Consider the following 20763-nt stretch of genomic DNA (forward strand, 5'->3'; position numbering starts at 1 on the left):
GTGATCCTAGCTTAAGTAGTTTAATTGATATTTTATCAACACCTGTAGCTTTTTTTACATTAAACTTTTGTATAATTTTTGAGACTGTTGATTGCCCTACATGTGTGAAATTGAAGGAGCTGGGTGTAATGTTTTGTTCTAATATTTTACTGATGCTGGGGTGATTAGCCTCATTAAAAACAACATCTTTACCAATATCTTTGGCAACATTTGCATAGAACTCATTGAAAACTTCTGCGACTTCAGTGCTGACTGAAATAATCTTTTCGTTATTGTTTAAAATAATTTTGGACTGATTGCTTTTTGATTTATTTGACATATAGGGTTTAATTGTTGACCAGAAGTCTTTGTTCTTACATCCTCCTAAGCATCTCTCCTGAAAGTAATTGTTTATTGATATGCGTTTAAGCTTATTAACATAATTTCTACTTTTTCTATATTCTTCCCATGTTTTAGCATTTTTGTTCTTCATGTATTTAGTGTGAGACATTTTCTTATTGTAAATTGCTTTTCTTAGTCTTCTATTCATGTAAGGCAGCTGGGCAGGCTTTTTATAGACTTGTTTAAGAGGAGCGTGTTTTTCTATAGTGTTCATAACTTTTTTCTCAAAATCGTTATATACAGTATCTATGTTATTTTCATCAGGGTGATAACCATCATTAATCATGCTAAGATCATAGTTAAAAGAGTCAATGTCAAAAGTTTTGAAACTTCTGAAACTTACTTTTTGTTTCTCATTTCCTGGTGCATTATTATTGATGACTGTGCTGATCATATTGTGACAATCACTAATACCAGTTGGGAAATTTAAAGTTTTAAAACAAAGGTTTTTATGATTAGTCAAAAATACATCTAAAAGAGATGGTGGACAACCCTTTTTAAAACATGTAGGTTCTTTAATAATATTTGACAGGTTAAAAGATTCAATAATATCCAAAAGTGTTTTACATTTGGTTTCAGACAAGAAATCATAGTTCAAATCCCCTAGCACGGCATAATAGTCATAGAGACTGACACATCTATCAAAAGTTTTACAAAAGTGTTCATCAAAAAGATTATTTTTCATACATGGAGGTCTGTAAACGCAGAAAAAGCACCATTTTGATTTGTTAAGATTTACCTCGTATATAAGATTTTCAAGATTGTCTGATTCCATGTCTCTCCGTCTACGTGATGGAATGTCAGTGCGGATGTAAGAGGCTAGACCTCCACCATGAGAATTTCTGTCTCGCCGTTCAAGTTTAAAACCAGGTACATCAAAAATGGAATCGCGATAAGAACAGTCCAATTTGGTCTCTGAAATGAATAAAAGATCTACAAGTTTATCATTTAAAACCTCATAAATTTCAGCAAATTTAGACTTTAGACTGTTAATGTTCAGGTGAGCCACAATAAAATTTTTGGGATGCATTCTACGAAGTTCTGCTAATTCCTTGAAGGCGGAGTCAACTGTTGAGCTGCACATGAAGTCAATTGATGTATTAGGATCATCTAATGTAAACTCAGCACTAAAAAATGAGTCAGTAAAGTGGAAGTTTTCACATTGGTTGCAGACCCAAGGATTTGAGCTGTTTCCAAGTAGTATATATTCCTTTGGGGTAATATTTGCGCATTTAATGTGTATCCATTGATAGCATGCTTCGCATTCAACAGCTCTGTGACTGCTGGCAACTGGTCTGTTGCAGACACCACATGGGTGTTTTGTAGGTCCGGGGTTTAGAGCAATATCACCCGCCAGAACTAGCAGGTACCATTTGTAGCTTTGGTTCAGGCTTATAGCCAAGGAAGGTACACGCTGGGTGTATTTCAAATGGTAAAATAGAATGCTATGCACAGTAATGTTCGAAGCTGTAGCTATTTTAAATGAAGTTACGTTTCTCGAATTTGTATCATGTTCATCATTGCATTTATACATACGAGTTTCCACAGATTGTTCAGCTTGGTAGTATATATTTCTGCAGCAAGTGAAGCAGTAACAGAATATTAATATTGATAAAATGTCTGTCATGGGCGCTGCCATGATTGTTTACACTCCGGGTTATCTAGACGCAATCAGACGCAGTCAGACGCTCTAGTGGAGGGGTTCAAGCGTCCAGCGACCCAGCCAGTTGAAGAAAAAGTTAAAACACCACTATTTGCCACTGCTGATAAAAGTCATGAATTAAGAAACGTTCAAAGGTTTTAAATACTTAAACTAAAACTGTCCAGTATGTAAAAACACTTTACTTAACCCAAAATTTCACTTTTTATTGTATTAAAGAAAAATTGCGTGCGCACCACGCAGCAGTCAACAGTCGCCAAGTGATGATCATATATAGCGTTGTTGTTTGTTTCTTGTTGAGTGCATGTAGGGATTTGATCATATATAACGTTGTTGTGTGTATCTTGTTGAGTGCATATAGGGATACGATCATATAAAGCGCTGTTTTGTTTATCTTCTTGAGTGCATGTAGGGCTTTGATTATATAAAGCGCTGTTGTGTATCTTGTTGCGTGCATGTAGGGCTTTGATCATATATAGCGTTGGTGTGTGTTACTTGTTGAGTGCATGTAGGGATTTGATCATATATAGCGTTGTTGTGTGTATCTTCTTGAGTGCATGTAGGGCTTTGATCATATATAGCGTTGTTGTGTGTTTCTTGTCGAATGCAGATTGGGATTTGAGCTTAAATAGCGTTGTTTTGTGTTTCTTGTTGAGTGCATGTAGGGATTGGATCATATAAAGCGCTGTTTTGTGTTTCTTGTTGAGTGCATGTAAGGCTTTGATAATATATGCATCTTGTTGAGTGTATGTAGGGTTTGATTATATATAGCGTTGTTGTGTGTATCTGGTCGAGTGCATGTAGGGCGTTGATCATATATAGCGTTGTTGTGTGTATCTGGTCGAGTGAATGTAGGGATTTGATAATATATGTATCTTGTTGAGTAGATGTAGGGATTTGATCATATGTATCACTGCTGTGTGTATCTTGTAGTGCAGGTAGGGATTGGATCATATAAAGCGCTGTTGTGTGTATCTTGTTGAGTGCATGTAGGGATTTGATAATATATGTATCTTGTTGAGTGCATGTAGGAATTTGATCATATGTATCACTGTTGTGTGTATCTTGTTGAGTGCAGGTAGGGATTGGATCATATAAAACGCTGTTGTGTGTATCTTGTTGAGTGCATGTAGGGATTTGATATTATATGTATCTTGTTGAGTGCATGTAGGGATTTGATCATATGTATCACTGTTGTGTGTATCTTATTGAGTGCATGTAGGGATTTGGTCATATATAGAACCGTTCTGTGTATCTTGTTTAGGGCATGTAGGGATTTGATTATTTATAGCGTTGTTTTTGTGTATCTTGTGGTTCAGGGCATGTTAGGTTTGGAGCATTGTTTGCGCCGTTGTGTATATTGTTTTTTTAATTCTCGTTAGCCTTTGTTCATAATTAGCGCCACCGCTCAGTTCATATTGGACATTCAACATTAAAAGCCATGTATTGCCTTACATGCACTCAACAAGTTACACATAGTGACCCTTTGTATGATTTAAGACAAACGGCACTGAACATAATACAGATAGTGACGCTATATAGCATAATAGCATTTCAACCCTCGACTAAGTACACACAGCGGCGCTGTAAATAATAAAACCTTAAGAACATTCAATAAAATACACGCACTGGCGCTTCATACGGTAAGAAAATCAACAATATACGTACAGCAGTGCTATATATGATTAAAGCTCAACTGACATTAAAAAAAGATTCACACAGCAGCGCTATGTATGATCATATATTCATTCACTTAAGGTTCATGATAAAGTTATAACTTTTCAAAAGAACTATTTCATGAACAATATATTTTACTTCAAATTAAAACAAGAACAAAAATCAATGAAACTGAGTCAACGCCGATAGACTTTTCACCAACCAAATTAAAAAGTGAACAAATGTTATTCTGCGAAAGCCTATAAACAGACAATGACTGTTTTAAAGCTATTAACGAAATAAAAAAACAGCAAACTCAATTTATCAATCGCTCGAAACTGGACATTTATCAAATCTCCAAAATAAAGGCAATATTTCCATATTGCACTCAACAGAAACACGCAAAAAGACGATGCACTCAGTCCTAAAGAACAGTAAAAAAGATACACATGATGGCGAAATATATGGTCAAAGGCTTACTGTCATTCAACAAAATACGAACAGCGGCGCTATCTATGATCAAAGCCCGATTGAATTTCAATTAGATTCACAGCGCTTTATATGAGCAAAACCGAACAGAATTTCAACAAGACACACACAAGGTGCTTTTAATGGTCAAAGTCTAACTGACATTCAACAAGAAACACACAGTGGAGATACATTTGATTAAAGCCAAGCATGCACGCAATAAGGTACATACAGCTGCACTCTACATGCTAAAAGCATAACGTGCACCCAACAAAGTACACACAAAAACACACGAAAACGCTTCATTTGATCTAAGCAATATAGGCACGTAACAATATAAACAAAGCGATGCTTTCTTTAAATATTTAAGCCTAAGCCTGTGATTAAATCATACATGCACGCAACAAGATACACACAGCGATTCTATAAATAAAAACAACTTAACAGGCACTCAACATGATAAACACAATTGCGCTATATACAATCAAAGTACAAGGTGCAGTCAACAAAATACAAACGGCGGCACTCTATATGTTCAATATCTAATGTGTACTCAACATCATTCACAAAACAGCGCTCTGTGTGACCACAACCTTACAGGCACTCAAAACGATTACCGAGCGACCCTGTATATGATCCAAGCGTAACAGACAGTCAACACTATTCACACAACGGCGTTATATATGCTCAAAACCTTACATACATATAACAACATGCATACAGCAGCGCTTTGTATTCTCAAAGCTCTACATATACTCAACAAGATATACACAGGGCCGCAATTTATGATAAAAGCCCCACATGCACTCCATTCAATGGACTCGGCGGTACAATATGTGATCAAAGCTTAAAAACATTTAACAAGATTCATGTAGGTGCAACTTAAATAATCAAAGCCCTAAGCACTCGACAAGACATATGCAAAGCGAACATGCATGTATCACAATACAAACAATGACGCTATATATGATCCAAACCTTACACACCCAACAAGACACACGATGCGGCATAGCAAAACATGCAGAAAATAAGGTAAGCCCGGCGTCTCTTCATATCATTAAAGCTAAACAGGCACTCAGCAAGATACACACTGAGGGATTTTAATTCATCAAAGCTTAATAGCAACTAAACAAAATACACACATTTGCTATAAATGACCAAGGAATAACAGGAACATATGGAAAACACACAACTGCGCTATATATGATTTAAGCCTGTCAGGCGTTAATCAAGATTCACACTGCGGCGTTATATATGATCGGAGACTCGGCATGATACGCTTTGCAGAGTTATGCTATTTTTTAAATTCAAGTACACGGTCAATCAGTATTCAAAATCTATATTCCTTCTGGTTTGTAAGTCAAGTCAGTACACCAGATTTAAGAGGGTTTAGTGAGTATACAAATATAACCATTTGCGAAACATATCTCATTTTCGTGCTTTCAACATAAAATTTGAACCTCATAACCAGCGGATTAGGTGGGGCGATATAGGATTCCCGCCTTAAACCTTACAGCAAAACTTAAATATTTACCTTAATGCGAACATTCAATCTAAAATGTGTATTAAAGGCAATTAAGCCCAACACAATGCATCAATTACGATCAGAGATTGTTTGGAGGGTTTACAAAGGGATTACGATTCCCTTTTTGTTTCGAAAGTGCATTTTCTTACAATGCTTTACGATTGGCTCCGATTTAATTTTCGCGGCGGTTTATTCAATTAAAACGGGTTTAGAATTAAACGCGAATATGACCCCTAAAATTAAATGAGTCCAGTGTCACGTTGATCTGAACGAGAAATGGAATGAGCCCTTGGTGAGACATTTGGACACATATCTAGTTATTTCAGTATAACGATGAATGCCTTTTGAGGAACTTGTAAGTTCGATTTAGATATCTCGTTTAATAGCTGAATAAGGCCAAGTTGATATATTGAAATGAAAATCACGGGTAGCACTTGAACTTTTATCAGTATAGTTAGGAGTGACTGTGTTCCTATTGAAACGTAAATAAACTTGGATGTCATTGTGATATGTTTATCTAGATACTAATCATTTAAAACCGAAAGACAAAACTATATAATGCGCCTTTGAAAACAGTTTGCGTTTTTTGTACTCCTAAACAAGTGTCACAATAATATTTGGTTGGTCCCTCGATAAGGGAAGAATTCAGTTATGTGAAAAAAACTTTATCAAATAATTATCTGGTAAACAGTCATGAGAAAATGAAAATGACTCCATGTTTTTATCACTGAAGTTACTTGACATTTAAAAAATGTATGATGATATTTAGATTCTTTACCAAAACTGACCCCTGAACAGAGCATAAGGTTGATTCCTTATATCAATCTGATTGTTCCATATGTTTTGTTCTCAATTATTAAAAAACGCACGTAAAATTACCGTTCATCACATTTTGACAATATTGAAATTGTGCGGTATTTCAAAACATTTTATCTTTTCAAGCGTGATACCAGTATCATAAATAAATGCATTCATGTGTTGGCCCTACACTGAAACGCAATCTAGCAACTCCGGTATTAAGTCAAAATTGAGCTCATCATCTTATATATACATATAGTCTACATCTTAACCTCAAATGTTTAAAAACTTTGTAAGATATAGGACAATTATGAATGGTGGAATGAAAATGAAACATTCGTATATCATTGTACTGATGCTTTGCATCTTCTGTTTAAGCATATACGCAGAACAAAATGACACTGCACAAGCTGCATTTGAAAACGTGATTTCTGATTTATTGAAAACTATTGGTTCAGTCATACAAAACTCAAGCTATCCAGACGTTGCCAACATTGATTTACAAACACTTTTCAACAACGGGAAAGGATCCAATGCTCTGGGCCCAATTATTCAAACTGTTACTGGATTACTATTTCCGGGGAGAACACACGATGACAATGCCCCGGTGGACCTAGCCGTACTGACGTCCATTGCCTCGTCGTTGACGCTACAGAGCTTGGGTGTGTCTCCAGGATGTAGCAACGACTTGATGCTACTACTGCAAGGACTGATGGATAGAGACGCATGGGCTTTGACAGGTAAGAACGTCCTTACATGACCAAATGATAAAAACATAAGCTTCAGTGATTGTTTGGTGATATATGTCATTGTGTGCAAAGAACAATAAAGAAAATAAACAATATTATGGGATTAAAACAAATACTTTATGACATTACAGATTATATAACGTGTGATCATATCAATTAAGTTAACTTAACCCATTCCTTAAAAGATCATCTGTGAAATAAAAATGATTTACGAAAGCATTTTGATATTTTCCACTGTACTGAAATTCCAGTAAAGTTCAAATCAAATGTCATAGCCTTCAGTGCAGGGATACACATTCAACGACCAAATTTTCCAAATGCTGTTACGTTCAAATAAGATTTGGCTTGCTTTTCTAACAAAATATAGCTGTAATGTACCCTATTCAAGCATATAATAACGATATAAACTGTTTGAGTGCGAATTCGGAATATATTATTCATCATGAAAAACAAAGTAGATATATTACATTAGCTTTTTGTGCTTACTCGATAAAAGATATTATTATTTTACACTGAAACAAATAATTACTCTCTCTGTCTTAGAACAATTGTGAATATTTGGAAATCAATAATAGAGTAAGCATTGCAATTGGAGTAAACAATTCAAAGAAATCGCGAATTCAAGAATTTTTAAAGATAATGTTTATTTACACCCCTGGAATGCTTTTGTCCTAGTTTGGAAAACAGTATTGGAATTATTCTATACGGTCAACATTACATGAATGAGTTACAATTATGTGCATACACATTTTGTTATTATATTTTACCTTTTTTGTCAGCCGATCACCCACACATGGCGTTTGGTCTCTTGTTTGGTGCCAGTTCTGATTTCTACGTATGAAACAGATGATACTTTTAAAGCTGATTGTACGGTCAAGCTAAATAAAAAGAATGCATTTTCTTTCAGTCTTAGACGCATTTGGAAAACCTGACAGCGGTATGTTGCAGGGTCGAATCTGGTTCCCTGGCGGATTTGATGAATGTCAAGACGTGGATGCCATTGTTTACAACAACGCCACAGAGGCGACGGACCAATTTAAGGGCAAATATTGCCGTCTGGATATACCCACTGGCAGGCCCTCGTTTGTATGTCAGCACAGATGTATTCAATAATATTATGTTACACTAAAGTTTGTAAATACTTCTGTACAAATTTAGATAAACGTTTATATCTATAATGTTAAACGCATAGAAATGAAGTAAGATAAACATTTATTAATATTTTTCCCATATATGTCCATGAAGTGAATGGTGGTATTTTGTTTTTGTATTAAAATATATTATTTAAAGATCATCAAATATTTATGACAATACATGTAGGAGTTCTGAGACAGGGTATAAGTACGCGCCAGTACGTGTATATAGTTGTCTATCATTATATAGTCGATAAACTTTGTATTCAAGCGCTGCAGGCGGATATTAATAGTTATATCTTTCACACAAAGGCTTTGTTTCAAACGAAAATGGTCTATGGCGAAATGAAAGCAAAACAAAAATCGAGATACCGAATAGGAAAGTAAAACTTCCAACAGATGCTTCACGGGCATTCGAGCAGAAGGTGTTAGGATTTCAAAATAAAACAACTATCAGAGATAGAAGAACCGCACCCAATATCAAAAGGGTTTACGTCCATTATCACACGATATCGAAAGTATATAGATAATAAATTCTGCGTAGTTAATATGTGTATATTATTAAAAGTAATGTTTATCGCGAAAGTCATAGACAAATCTATCCTTTGCGGAACATATCATTGAAATAAAATTGAGCTTAAAATTAATCCTTAATATTCAATAACATATAGATACACTTAAACCATTCCGAATGATTTCAGGTTCCAGGAGTCGAGAATTCGATTCGAGTTGGTATATGTGTGTCAGACAGATGCAACGTAGCAGACCTTAACAATCTGATTGAAACAGGTAGATAATTGATTGAAATTCTCTCATATTATTTTATAATTACCAAGCAAACCTTTTAATTAAATTGCAAAAAAAATAAATATTTTTGATTCAGTTTATGTCACTCAGTCTATTCCAAAGTATTTATATGAAATACTACAGAAACAAGCCCAGAAGCCAAATGTTTAAACATAAACCCCGTTTAATGATACAGGGTAAACGCCAAAGACATATAGCACGAAAAACAAAAAAAGTCACAAACAAGAAACATGGAACAACCGAACAAAACTCCACATACAACACAGTTCATATTTACTATATAAAAACCTACGTGTGTTTATCAAGGATTGTTAAGTACCGCCTTAGAACCTTTTTTTCGGTTTGCTCCGTACAAAATTTTTGTTCCGCACTCTTATTTGTGAACATTCCACTGCAAATGAAATTAAAGAAGTGGTAATTAAAAGTAAATAGAATAAGTCAGAATAGTTTACGCATTTCGGCCTTTTACAAAGTGTTGTTATCAGCATTTGTACTGCCATTCATTTTATCAAAAAAAAAACTATAGATATTGAAATATATTACTTTAGACTAGAACAAAAGACACGTATTGCTGTGTTTTATATACCCTTCATAAATCAACACGCAAAAACATATCGCAAAATATGTTAGCCCGGGTCTACTCTGCCGACTTTACGTCATGACATATGTATTTGTGCAATGTCAAAATGATGTCATAAAACAAACTCAAAATCATCATTCATTTAAGTAATGAATTGCGGGGTTGATGTCATTATCGGGGTATGAAAGCTATTGGGCTGGTCAAAGTGTGTGGAGTCCGAAGAACTCCACGCGTACTATGACTATCCCACGCAATTCATTCCTTATATTTACACCAATAATTCATTATTTCATTCAATAATTGTTAAAAAATACTTCATTTCATTTAAGAAAATATTTCACTAGTCCTTTATTGCCAGGTTTGTACATAGAACGACCCGCCTGTTACCGGAAACATCTTTTCAAATGACGTCACAATAACGCGGAAAAGATCAACCACTTGAAATCACTTTTAAACGTAAAATTGAAACACTTCTGGCAACAAAACATTTAAAATATAATCAATTAGCAATTTCTATAATGTTGATATATATATTTGTTACGAGACCTGCTGACACAATACAAATAATAACAAGATCAATAGTTTTCATGTATATTGTTATACGATGAATTGCGATCCGAACATATCCGAATATGTTGCGTTCATCGATTGATAAACGGAATTGCCGAAAGGCAATTCATTTAAGAAATGGAAGTTGAGGTGTAAATATTATGAAATCAAGTGTCTTTCAATGCTTTTAAAAAGTAATGTGTATAATGAAAAGTAATCTGTTTGGAATGCAATACTTATAACCCTTTAATATCAGATAAGCATGCAAATCCATTTGCACAGGTAAGTGTCCTTTTTTGCCACATGAGGCCATCCTCAAAGGCACAAAAAGACAATTGCATTTTTCAGCATTAATAACAGTTATCAGTTGTAAATATGATGCTTCAAAGAAACTAAAATTCAAACTTAGATCGGTTGCATTTTTTATACATTATCTTTTGTTATTGTCTTCTAACAATTACAGTACAAAGAACATTTTTGAATGGGACTACCAATGCAGACATAACAGCAGTGTGTGATGAGCCTTTGCGGCTCGGATCTGATGCTATTGGATGCATGTAAGACTTTTTTTTGAAATAGTTTCATGTGAGATGATTATTTTTATAAATCTCATCATTTTGACCAGCAAATCCGGGCCTCAATTTCACAAAACGTCTCAAGTTCTCAGTATGAAACTCATTGAAATATCCTATCTCAGTGAGAATTTGTAAAAGGGTCTGCAGCACAAAGCAACTCCAGAGCATCCTCAGTGAATTAAAATAGCGAACTCAACTTATTTGTTTTAAACACTAACTGTTATTATATGCATACCAATTAGAGTTTTTACAAGCAAAACAATGACAAATGTTGAAGCTGTTTGCGTTCCTTCTCATTTAAAATTGAAAATTATTAATTAAATTGCTCAATTCCCTTGATAAATATGCATAAGGTATCAAATGGTTTTTCATATTAAAAAACTCATACAAAATTGTTATTCGTTAGCGATATTTTTGAAGATATTTAAGACAGAATCTTTATAATAAAGCATACTCAACTAACAGATTTCAACTTAAATTAGGTCAAATATTTTCAATCTTAGAACGATTCTCCTTTAAATATTTGTTGAGAAACCGAGGCCGGTTTTTAGAGGAATTTTCACAACTTTAACCATTTTTTTCATCTAAATGATGTATGTGGTGAAAGAATACGATATAATAAAGTCCTTTTTAAAACAGTCAGAATGCAATCGATGTTCAACGAAGTAATATATCGTATATGTTTCAGATGCTTCCTTGCTGTATTAGGAGCTTTCATATTGTTTGGAACACTGTACGATATCCTTGCTGTCCAAATGAAAGTAAAGACGAAGGACAATTCATCTGAAATACAACATAGGCTTACGGTTGTTTCGGGTATTTCCTATGTAAATAACGCATTTGCGGGAAAAGAAAATGGCAACGTTCCTCACGACCAAGAGAAGGAACTACCTCCAGTGTATACAATGAAGGCTGACAACCATGTAAACACCGACACACCAATCATTGAACCTGTCTCGAACCAACAAAGCCAGGGTAGGAAAGTGTTTCAGATGTTTTTTTAAATTGACTCAAATTATATAAATGCCAATGTCATAAATTCACCTATTACATAAACTGAAATCGAATCGCCTTTTATACAGTCAAATTCGATAAGTTCAATGTTATTACTAGGAACGATGGAAAGGATCTTGCTTGCGTTTTCCGTCTACAGCAATGGTGGTAAGATCCTGAACACCGACCAGAGAGAGGGGTCTCTTGGGGCCCTGAATGGTATCAGGTTCTTGAGTATGGCCTGGGTTATCCTTGGGCATACTTTCAGCTTCCCCATAGGACTTAGTGGTAAGACTGTTTGATACAAAGAAGTTTTTTATACACATAATTAGGTATTATTATTTCAGTTATTGATTTGTTTTTGTTTTTATTTTAATTTAAGACCTGTTTCATTTCTTTGCAATAAACTGAATGACTGAATAGCATTTGTTAAATGTCTATCTCTTAGTATTGACTATTTTGTTGTTGTTTGCTTTTGTTCGTGTTTTTGTATACTGTTTAATTTCTTACAGCAAATATTTTGAAGTTTGCCTTTGACCAGGAATCTTACGTATCTTTCTGTGCCATTATGTACGCGACCGTCTCAGTTGACTCTTTCTTCACCCTGAGGTAGGTCAAGCTGATATCAGGTGTGAATCTGACTGACTAACGGACCGACTGAATGACTTCTGCCTTACTGACTAACTGAATAACTAACGGGTTAACTAACTAACCAACAAGCTAAATGAATTGGTTGCATATTTCTTAGTGCAAATTAAGTTACAAACTACTCACCTATCTTAATGCCTATCCTACGAACCAAGCATGTATTAACAAATATAAATCTTTTCTATATTTACTAATATAAAAATTGAAACTCGAACTTGCAGTGGCGTCTTAGTGGCATACCTGACCTTGCGAGAATTGAAGAAAGTGGGTGGAGCAAATCGACTCAATTGGCTCATGTTCTATTTCCATAGATTCTGGAGGTAATCAGTACAAAACGTGTATGCTTTTAACCGTTATATTAATCCGAAGCACTTAAAATAGTTTAATACTAACGCACGAAGTTTTCACGCATGTGTGTCATCCGGTTATACACTATTGCTTAAACTTACTGCAGTATTTGTCCGATTTTCTATAGCCAATTATTTTTATAAGCCGTATAATTAATAATAACAAACGAAAATGATCGATTGTTTCATCGAGGTTTTGAAGTGAATATAATATAGTGAGTATTATAGGGATTCCAAGGAAAGACAAACACAGTTATGACATATTAATATGCGTTTGAAAGGAAAACATATATTTTGTTATAAGGGCAAAGTATTTATTATAACGAAAACAATCACATCACGCTATAATGGAATATGTGTTTTGGTTTCAAGCTAATATTATTTCTCAACACGATTTATCATTTTGATTTACTTATTAAACATTTTGTTAAAAGAATACAGGATCAATTGAAAGTGATGTTACTCTGAACTTGATGTTGAAATATCTGCAGGCAATTATAGACAATAATATCGACTAACTACATAAACATATTATTTTTGAGAAAGACCATGCTAAACAAGGCAAACGTACAATGTGTGTGGAACAGGGCAAACACTACTTGAAATATAATATTGTGGAACTAGGCAGTTATTGTACACATCACCATTCATTAATGAACCTTTCCTTGCAGTTTTGGTTGCTGAAACTTTGCATAAACAATATGTTATATAATTTATGGTGAAATCAAATGAAACTCAATAAACATAATTCAACATAAGAATACCAAGCAGCAGATCCCTTGTTGCTAGTTATTCATCAAATATTCATGTTTTTGAGTTTCAAAAACTGAAGAAAGAAATAGCCATGACAAGAATTGTAGTAAAATTATCGTATTCAAAACCTATTATTGCCTTAAACATCATGGACAGGAATTGTGTTGCTGTTAAAAATTTAAATGCTGGTCGATGCACCTTTTTTTTAAATATTTTGTGATAGCGAAATACGTTTCCGTACAAACGTTTTTCCTTTTAAACTTCTTTTATTCTATACGCATCCTAAAAATGCGAGAAAACCAACTCGTGGTTGAACATTTGTTAAATGTCGCAAAGAGCTGAAATCAATACATATATCTAAACTCCAGACTGACTCCGCCCTATATGCTGGTATTAATGTTTGGAACGGTGCTATCTCCATATTTGATAAATGGCCCGCTACGCCTTACCCATGACTTGCCTTCAATGGGGGAATGTCGCCATACCTGGTGGACCAATCTACTATATATCAACAACTACGTGGAACTGGACCACATGGTAGGAGGAAAAATTATGAGTTATAAGGATGCATTCATTCATCACGAAACATAGCTATTAAGTGTCAACTAAAATGTAATCTTTTTACTTAATCCAAATAAGTCACTGCTCTTGTTAGAAACATCAGAAAAAAGGTTTTATGTACATGCCAATTTGATATACTGTTTCAAATTGATGTATTTGTATCGCAAATGGAAACATATAATGGGAAAAGAAATGACCAGTTGCTGTAAATATTGTGTCTGTATGATTTCAGTGTATGGGATGGAGCTGGTACCTGGCTAACGATATGCAGTTTTACATCATAAGTCCACTGATTCTCCTTCCACTCTTTTAGTACGTGCCTTAACATAACTTTTTTAACAAAATGAAATACATACAAATCTAAATCTAACTTATCTCACTTATAAAATTATTCAGTTATTTCTGATCATTGAATGGCTTTATATTCTGACTATGTGTAGTATTTCGTTTATTATCACTTACTCTAGATATATATATATATTAGGGATGCAAACGAATATTCGAATATTCGATCGAACGTTTAATATTCGAATGTCAAAATCGGTATTCGAATATTCGATGCTTTTTGTTTGGTAAATATAATAATAAACCTTTTTCCTACATCTGTGCTGTTGTATATATTAGCATGTCTTGTTTTTACAACGATTGACCCCTAAATGCCAGAGGCGTGACGTGATGACACTATACCGGTACACGCGTCATATGTTAATTAGGGACACATAGTCGGAGACTATAAACAGTACCCAGCCAAGTGACATCAAACAACTTTCAATTATTTTCGGTAAATTCTAATGACCATTATTGGATAATAAACGGAATCGGCAACCAAAGTGGTGTCATGGCTGTCAATTAAGCTGTGCAGTATTGCTCAAATCGCCGTAATGATATGGATGATATGTGCTAGTTATATGCTGTTTTCCATGTTTCGATATAACATTCGTGCTTTGAAATGTAATTGTATAGAATAGCAATTTAGGTTATTGTTATACAATAGATGGGTCAAAATTCAGGGTTATTTTCGTTTTATTATGTATCTAATTTCCGAGTAGGTTTGGTGTTTTCATAGTTATATTTAGTAGATGTCAATCCGAGAACGAGGCCGCTCGTCATACAGAACGACCCGTTGGTGCATCATGACATTCAACCAGGCATTAACGATCTTCGCCTTTTTCAGTGGCTATTGCTTTTGTTAGATATTTTTGTAAATGGTGAATTTCATTGGCAATGTTTGGAAAAATCAGGGTCCTTCGCGTATACCGGCTACAACGAAGAAGGGTTAAAATGCCCCAGCTATTACTAAAGCAAACAATAAAAGTTGTTTACTACATTTCTTATACATTCATATTGGTAATCGAATATTCGAATATTCGATCGAAAGAATTAACGAATATTCGAATATCAATTTTGCCATTCGTTTGCATCCCTAATATATATATATGCATGTGTATAAAAACACATCGTTCATGATAAACAGACCATAACAATTTGATTAAACAAAAGGAGTTAGGTTAGAAAAATACTAACCTACCACACAAAAACAACATTGTGCGGATATACAATACACTGTCAGCTATTTTAGGGGTAAAAAGGTCGGACGAATAATGTAAAACATAAAGAAAACATTATATGTATGAACAAATCCGATGTACAGTTATTTGAGTTTCGGTTGTCCGATGACCCTCCATTGTGTCAGTACCATTTGAAAGGGTTTAATGGTTAGAGAAAAAATATACTAGTATGTAAATTAAATCAAACTATAGAGCAAATTAGCCTCTTTGGCCACGTAAGACTCAAAGATAGGCTTCATTTCGAGATCCAAGTAACAAATTGGAAAAACTTATTGTTTTAGGTATTTTGGGTAATTTAAGTCGTTAGTCGTTACTAAGAAAGAACCTTTCAAATGATACCAAACTTGTATGGGGTCACCGAGCATCACAATCGAACCAAAATCGGATACTTTAAAGAGAATAATGAACATAAGATCAGTATTGATTGTCTACAAAGATTTTCTGAACAAAAGCTTACCATCAAGATAACCAAAACTGTTATCTCAATTACTTTCCCTCATTCTTATAAAAGCAAGTTAGTCTATAACATTGTCTATATTTTTCCCTAGTAATGTGGTGGCCGGGGCAATATCGTGTCTCGTGTTTCTCTCGGCCTCGTTGGCTGCACGATGGGTTATCGCGTACCAGCATGAGTATCCTGTGCAGGGCATGCTGCCGGACGCACCGCAACCGTTAGTATGGAGAAGTGGCAGCGCTAATATTCTAAAAACAGAAATTATAATAAGGACGATCGTTACTGTTTAGCATGTTCGATGATATTTAATTTCAATATATCGAAACATTAGAAGCGAGCTGTTTAACACGTTTGATAATGATTTGTTTTAATGTGATCGTTGAAACAATATTTATTTGTAACTGAAATTACGTGAAAAGTGTATCGTATTCCCGAAATACAGTGTTGAAGCATGAAATGTTTACAATTTATGTGAATAAAGGTTTATGCTATAAACTGTGTTCAATAAAGAATTTTTATCAAAGAAAGGATTTTATCGGATTATTATAGCAAACATATTTTTTGATAATTTCACTGTTTGGTTTAGAATTGATGGAAATTCTTGGAAGATGCAATATGCCCCAAGCTACTCCCGGCTCGGACCTTACATAGTGGGGCTATTTGCGGGCTACCTGCTCTATAAAACAAAAAGAAAACTAAAAATCCCAAAGGTTTGTTGCTAGAGGTACTTTGCAAGAGAATTTGTCGTATGTTTTCATTAATATTTAGTATATATACGTGAGCATCAGATATGAAAATGGATTAGCTTTTTAAATCAATAAATAGTGTTGAAAAAATACAACGCTATTGTTTCAATAATTTTACACACTTGGATATTCTGATCATCATTTCAATAATAAACTGCTTTGTTTGGAGCTTTTTATATAACCGTTCACATTGCAAACGATTGAGATAAACCTAGATTACTATGATCTTGCTATAATGTTCACTGTAGAAAAGCTGAGGATAAGAAGCGGTTTATAGTATTCATAGTACATATATATTATTCCACAGTCGCTCAACCTGTTGCTGTGGTTCTTGAGCTTTGCCACATTCTGCCTGGTGGTATATGGACCATACTCACGAGACGGTAACCACATATTCAGTTTAGAGGAGTCGTCGGCCTACACCGCTCTATCTCGCACCGCCTGGGGCGTGGCTCTTGCCTATCTGATAATCGCATGCTGCACCGGCCACGGAGGTTTGAATATATTTTATATTTGATGTTTTCATAAAAAAAACACCAATCTTGCTTCATAGTATACATAACAAAAATACTATATTATATAGCCGAAAAGAGAATGATAAGGATGTATTTGGATGCTTTTCTGCAATTCAGGTTGGATAAACGAGTTGCTGTCGTGGCGGGGATTCATACCATTGAGTCGCCTGACTTACTGTGCCTACCTTATACATCCTCTGGTTATGATAACTTTCTACTCAAGCAGACGACAGCTCACATACTTCACACACTTTGAACTGGTATTATTCGAAAAAATGTTTTTGTAATAAGTAGTGTTTCAAATGTCGGTACAATTACATGTTAAACTGACTTCAGTTACATCAATTTAACATTGATGCGTGTCAGATTTTTTATATCACATGAATATACCGGTTATAAATAATAATATTAGACCTACCCGTTTCACCTGCGCTTAAGTGGAGCTGAAGTCTACAAACTGACAAAGCAATGCTTTTGCCGCTCATGGTATCGCAAAGAAGAACGTGATACAACACTGTATGGTGGGCAATTTCGGTTCTTGTTATTTTCAGATCTACCTGTTTCTTGGTCACATGACTTTGACCTACGGGTTGAGTTTCATTGTGTCCCTCGTGTTCGAGGCGCCCATGATGGGGTTGGAGAAAGCAGTCCTCAGAAAAGGCAGTAAATAGGTGGAAGTCGGAAACATGACAACTACAAGGACTGATGGGTAGAATGGGGTATACGAGCATTAAGAATGGTGATCTGCTATTGCTTTGATTTTTCTTTAATCCTTATCGAATAATGCAGAATGTATGTATGTTGACCTTTTAATGTTTACTTTGTACTATTTTGGAAAAATAAATGAAATGAGATAATATTTATTTTTTTAACAATCATATTGATCAAATTTAATTATGAGCAGATGTTTCCATCGGAAATAGAACTGATTTCGAGAAGAACATATTACAACTACATATCATATGCAAGGGCGTTTTATATGAAACAAATGCTTTCCATTGTTAATTGACATTAATCAGTAAAATATAGCTTTTTAACAGGGAAATATCGGTTCGTTGTTTTTCATAGAATTCAAATTTTTCCGTGTTTTCAAACTTTTCCGTTTTCTGACTACCAAATAATACGGCGGTGCGCCCATGACTCAGACAAAGTTATATATAATCCTATACAGCCGCACTTTTCTGATAAACTGCAACAGTTTATAATTTTAAAAAGAATATACATTAGTTTAAAAAAAACACTAGACAGACTGCATCGGCAATATATTTCACCTCGTGAACACCAACATCTTAGCTCATATGAGGTCACGGTTCAATAATACAATGGAAACTACAGGGACAAGCTTAGTAGTCAATATGTCAAACATATAACAAATTAAGTGGTACAAGATCAGGGCCAAACCAATACTTAATGAGAGACACACACGTACATGTAACTGTCTTTGAAGGGTCAGTGAAACATACGTTGACTGGGAAGTTAAACTAGGTTATTTTGCATATTGTGGCACTAATACAGTGAAAACTACAGCTATAAGTAAATTCCAGTAGCCTCAAATTTAAAAAAAAGTATGTATTGCGAGGCACTGGGCAATAGACAGAACGATAATGCAATAAAGATACGAAAATATAAACACCACATACACAGATATAAACACCAGATACACAGATACAAACACCACATACACAAATACATACACCACATACACAGACACAAACACTTCATACAAAGATATAAACAACACATACACAGATACAAACACCCCATATACAGATACAAACACCACATACATAGATACAATCACCACCTACACAGATACAAACACCACATACACAGATAAGAACACCACATACACAGATACAAACACCACATACACAGATAAGAACACCACATACACAGATACAAACACTACATACACAGATACAAACACCAGATACAAACACCATATACACAGATAGAAACACCACACACACAGACACAAACAGCACATACACAGATACAATCAGCACATACACAGATGCAAACAACACATACACAGATACAAACACCACATACACAGATACAAATACCAAATACACAGATACAAACACTTCGTACAAAGATATAAACACTACAAACACAGATACAAACACCACATACACAGATAAAACACCACATACACATATAAAAACACCACATACACCGATACAAACGATACAAACACAACATACACAGATACAAACACTACAAACACCACATACACAGATACAAACACCTCATACACAGATATAAACACCACATACACAAATACAAACACCACATACACATATACAAACACTACAAACACCACATACACAGACACAAACACCACATACACAGATACAAACACCACATACACAGATACAAACACCACATACACAGATACTAACACCAGATACACAGATAGAAACACAACATACACAGATACAAACACCACATACACAGCTACAAACACCACATACACAGATACAAACATCACATACACAGATGCAAACAGCACATACACAGATACAAAACCACATACACAGATACAAACACTTCATACAAAGATATAAACACCACATACACATATACTAACACCACATACACATATATATATTACTACCACATACACAGATATAAACACAACCTTCACAGATATAAGCACCACAAAATGACCACACGTTTATTAAAATAACTTTATTTAAATATATGTGTGATGGCATCACAACCAAACACGAGGTCACTGAAGCACGAGTTAAGACCGGGAGGGATGGTAAAGTAGTTTCTATAGCCATAACTACACACTTGTCCCAAAATTATCAACATATCTAAAATAAAATGTAAAAGCCTCATCAGAGCAATCATTTCAAGTACTCATCAAACTAAACGGATAAAACACCCCCGGCAAATGAATGAATCAAGCCTGTGCAACAGTGCAAGCGTTTGAAAGGTACAGTACAGTCACTTAAAGACAACCATTTGACATAACATGCCTTAGCAAGGTATAAAACTATGTTTTCATATAGTCCAATAATGAAAGTGTTACTGTACAAATCAGGAGGAAAACCAAATAAAAATATAATAAAACACTACAAATATGTAAATACTGTCGAATATCCTCCGAGATTTAAAAACGAAATGAATAAAACTCATTTACACACAGTCTTTTATATATTTCGTAGCATCGGCAGCCGAAAACGGTAAAAAAAACAATCAATCTTCAAGAAAAGCATTCGCTCGTATCAGTCGAAAACGGAGTAATATCTTATTACCAGAAAAAAGTAATTAACGCAAAATACA

General features: G+C 34.6%; 1 protein-coding gene across 1 annotated transcript; it reads left to right on the forward strand.

Moving 5' to 3' along the window:
• Window positions 1-6795: 6795 nt before the first annotated feature.
• Window positions 6796-18325, forward strand: LOC128242976 (nose resistant to fluoxetine protein 6-like). Its single transcript, XM_052960435.1, has 15 exons — window positions 6796-7228; window positions 8145-8323; window positions 9072-9159; window positions 10770-10863; window positions 11570-11856; window positions 11995-12162; window positions 12387-12483; window positions 12744-12842; window positions 13991-14159; window positions 14416-14495; window positions 16300-16422; window positions 16792-16915; window positions 17259-17445; window positions 17584-17726; window positions 18018-18325. Exons 1-15 carry the CDS (start codon window positions 6799-6801, stop codon window positions 18135-18137), a joined length of 2388 nt encoding a protein of 795 aa, XP_052816395.1. The 5' UTR covers window positions 6796-6798; the 3' UTR covers window positions 18138-18325.
• The last annotated feature ends 2438 nt before the right edge of the window (window positions 18326-20763 follow it).

The sequence above is a fragment of the Mya arenaria genome, chromosome 8 (genome assembly GCF_026914265.1).
Source record: "Mya arenaria isolate MELC-2E11 chromosome 8, ASM2691426v1".
In the NCBI taxonomy this organism is placed as follows: Eukaryota; Metazoa; Mollusca; class Bivalvia; order Myida; family Myidae; genus Mya; species Mya arenaria.